This window comes from Helobdella robusta (genome assembly GCF_000326865.2).
Source record: "Helobdella robusta unplaced genomic scaffold HELROscaffold_4, whole genome shotgun sequence".
In the NCBI taxonomy this organism is placed as follows: Eukaryota; Metazoa; Annelida; class Clitellata; order Rhynchobdellida; family Glossiphoniidae; genus Helobdella; species Helobdella robusta.
Window position 1 is genome coordinate 207889 of NW_008704902.1, and position 4199 is coordinate 212087.

Here is a 4199-nt window from a genome sequence, read left to right on the forward strand (position 1 = left end):
GACGTTTTCACACATCTGAACGATGAGAATAATATGATCATGAAGTTAGGATATCAATGAGAATGAGATGATGATACTACGATATATCCGAACAATGAGAATGAGATGATGGGATGGGAGCCGAATTCCACTGTGACTCGTTCAATACAACGAAGATGAGTGAAGTCATTTACGAAACAATAACTCCATGCATGCTTCTCCTAGGTTTGTATTTTTTTGTATAAGCATTTTGGATTTGTTTTTTTGTATGTTTCTGTGTTTTTCTGTAAGTCTTTTTGATGTTTTTTTGTATGCTAGAGGTTTGTATTCATGTTTGATGGTTATGTGTTTTTCTTACGGATGTTTCATGTAGTTTGACATATAGGTTCGCTCGATGGCGAATGTGATTTTTTAATATTTGTATTTTCATCTGTTTTGTATATCATACCTGTGTTTGTTTACCGTTTATTTTTTGGCACAAGTATATTGACTCTATAAACTGTTTTTTTTTGCGAAATTTTTAATGATCATACTAAGGCGGGTTCTATTTCAATCTCATCTATTTTTCAATTTGTATTTTATAATGAATTATAGCGTACATTTGTTGATGTTTCATGTTATTGATGTTTGAATTCAAAAAAATAATTAAATCCCCCACAAAATTTTTAAACAATTTAAAAATTTAATTAGAGGCCAAAGATTGAGCATAAACCTCAAAGAAACATTACGATAAAAAAAGTTGAAAATACCTGCGATAAATACATTTTTAAGATTTTTTTTGCTTTACACAGACAGTCATGCATACGAAACGGAATATGAGACACACAACGACTCAAACAATATATAATTTAAAGTTCTTGTGCAGTCGAAAATATAAACAAAAAAGAAATAAAGATAAAAAAAATGAAAAGAGTAAATAAACAACCATTTTTATCCAAAGCAATGGAACAATTTTTCAATAGCATGCATGCATTTTATGTTGCTTCATGTTATTTTTCTATGTTCTTGTTGATTGTTATGTTTAGCATTCTTTGTTGTTTCTTCATTCTTTGGTTCTTTTTCTTTGGTATCGTGACAAATCAAAATTTTTCATAAAGCTCGCGACACCAGAGCAGCAAGGAAGTCGGACTTTTTAATCTGAATATGCCGTGAATTATTAACAGGGGTTATGTATGGGTCCTGTGTATTGTCGTTGTTCTCCTTCTTGCCAATGTTGTTGTTGATGTTGCCGCTGCTGTTGTCGTCGTTAGCGTTTTTGGTGTCGTCGCCGTTGTCGTTCTCGTTGTTGTTGCAAAAGACGATGACGATCGTGATGAAAATTACGTCATTCATGTTGGATGTGTTGTTGCTGGTCTTGTTGTAGTTGAGTTGTTGTTGCAATCCTTGTAAACTCTGTAATGAGGAAAATGTTGATCACGATCATTTTTACAATAATGGCTATCCGCTACATAAATGATATAGAAATATCATTGATATGCATGTATTATATATATATATATATATATATATATATATATATATATATATATATATATTATTGATGAAAATCACAGCATGTTTGGCGTTAGTTAACTTCCAATTTAACTTTTCGATTTTTCTAAAGCCGGTTTTTCGATTTTTGAAACATAAATTTAACGTTTTAACTGTATCAAAATTGATTAAAGTTCGCTATGACAAAAATGTCATCATAGAAACAGCTGAAAAATAGGGATGTGTATGAATTATAGAAAATCTTGAACTTCAGCAAGTTCTGATATGAAATAAATCTAAACAAGTGAATCATAATAGGATCAAGTGATCATAATATAAAACATTCTAATTAGTAATGTTTCGTACTATATGAGTTTTTTTTAATAGAAATCACAAAATTATAAGAAAAACAGTGAAAATAATTTAATAAAAATATTAGTTTAATATGCTTATCCTAATCCAAAGATAATTAAATATAAAGTGCCTTTAATTTACATTTCTCGAAAATATTGAAAAATTTCACGTCAACTCTTGCAAAAAATTCTCCGAGTCTTTCTAACGAACAACTTTCAACAAATTTGAAAATGTTTTAAAAAAATTTTTCGGTACTTAGCGTAACACGCTTTGGGCAAATTAGTGACAGACTCGCTCTAATTGCAATTTGCATAATGCATGCATTTTCTTCAACATGTTCATCAACAATTACACCACCTCGCATTGGTGGGTTTCAGGCTTCAAGAAGTTCTTCCGAACGCATGTACACCAAAGGCAGAATAAGGAGATACATTTATATACATACATTTATACATATATTGAAAGTTAACTTCCAATTTAACTTTTCGATGTTTCTAACGGTCTTGCGTTAAATTTATGTTTCATGTAATTGTTCAGCTCTGTTAATATACATCATTTGATCAACATATGTCAAAATGGAAAAAATTATTTCGGGGATATGTTAGTTAAGAAATTTCTTTCAAACATTGCCACTGCAAACAAATTGAACTCAACGATGTCAACCCTTCATCATCGTTATCGTCATCCGTGATTTTATCCTCGTCGTCTTCGTCATCATCATCAGCATCATCATCCTCTTTGTTATCGTCATCATCGTTTTGGTCGTCGTCGTCGTCATTCTCGTCGTCATCATCATCAGCAGCACAGCATCGTCATCATCATGGCCAGACGATAACGAATATGTGAGCGGTTGAAATCTGAAGCGTCATATTTTATAAAACATCAAGAGAATCCACCACGTGATGTTTCCATGTCTCTCTCTCTCTCTCTTTCTCTCTTCTCTCTCTGTTTTGTATTTCTCAAATGTTATTTCATTTACTTTTTTCTTATTTTGTATACGTTTGTTTTCGACGTACGTTTTTGTTTTTTCAAGTTTTTCACGTTCTTTGCGCGCAGTTTGTTTTTAGGTAGTTCTTTCTATTCTTTTTTTTGTATTGTTTTTGTTTTCTAGATTGTATTCTCTGCATGCTTGTATGTGAGATTATGTTTACTTTTACACGTGGCTCGTTTGTTTGTTTGATCTTTGTTAAAAAATTTGTTTTTTTTTCGAGAAAAGAACAATTTCCGTTTCACAAAATTTAAAATTCATTTTTATTTTTTATTAGAAAGAAATAATTGTTTTAATATTTTTGCTTATTTTTACAGCCTCAAGTTTGTGTCAGTTTTGTCTGATCATTTATTAAACACGACAAACAAACGTGATTTTTTCAATACAAACATCTCGTATTGTGGGCGCACATGTTTGTGTGTGTGTGTGCGTGTGTATGCGTGTGCGTGTGTGCGTGCTTGAGGTAACTCCTTATTGTTTCCACACATAATTTGTTTGTTTTCATCTTATTTACATCGCAAGTACATTTGTAACTCCAAACTCTTCTTATTCATTTTTAATTTGGCTGATTTTATTTTATTTTCATTTATTTTTGGTCGGAGTCAAATTTTTTCTTTCAATGACAAGATTAAAATCATCATTGGGTCGTCATCACCATATCACCTCCACTGTTATTATTATCATTATCATCGTTAATACACTATTTATTCTCTATTTTTATGCGTAAAATAAGCTTATAAAGCTCATCATCATTTTAAGTTTCCACTATCATCATCATCATTATCATCATCGTCGTTGTCATCATCATCAATATCATCATCATTAAATCATTACTATCAACTTTATCATTATGATTTGCCTTACGGATATCATCACCCCTATCATTAGAACCATCACCACGCATTTCATCGTTATACATTTCATCAATACTAGCGTTATCATCATCATCATCCAAATTATCCACATCATCATCACCATTCTTAACATCATCACCATCATTATCATCATCATCATCATCATACTCCTCTTCGTCGTCATCATTATCATAGTTGCATCATTATCATCACCGATGGCATCATTACCAGCGTGGCGTGATCATCACAATCATGACGTCACATCGAATAGCCTATCATATCCACGGCAACGCTAACACGTGATTCATACATTTTAAATCCACTTCCGGCAAAGAGGCGCTTATGACGTCATGCTTGCTGATTGCTTCGCATTGTATTGTATATTATGTTTGTATATACAGAGATACACACGGGTATGTATGTATATACATGTATATACATATATATATATACATATATATATATATATATATATACAGACATGTATGTATGTATATACATTAATATGCATGCATACCTATATGTATGTATATACGTATATGTAATTCTAGCTT

At 31.4% G+C, this 4199-nt stretch overlaps 1 protein-coding gene across 1 annotated transcript; it reads right to left on the reverse strand.

Moving 5' to 3' along the window:
• Window positions 1-1068: 1068 nt before the first annotated feature.
• On the reverse strand, window positions 1069-3710 carry HELRODRAFT_162042 (hypothetical protein; the record flags this gene model as incomplete). The annotated part of the gene is made up of 2 exons (XM_009024370.1): window positions 1069-1371; window positions 3633-3710. 2 exons carry the CDS (start codon window positions 3708-3710, stop codon window positions 1069-1071), a joined length of 381 nt encoding a protein of 126 aa, XP_009022618.1.
• Window positions 3711-4199: the final 489 nt, after the last annotated feature.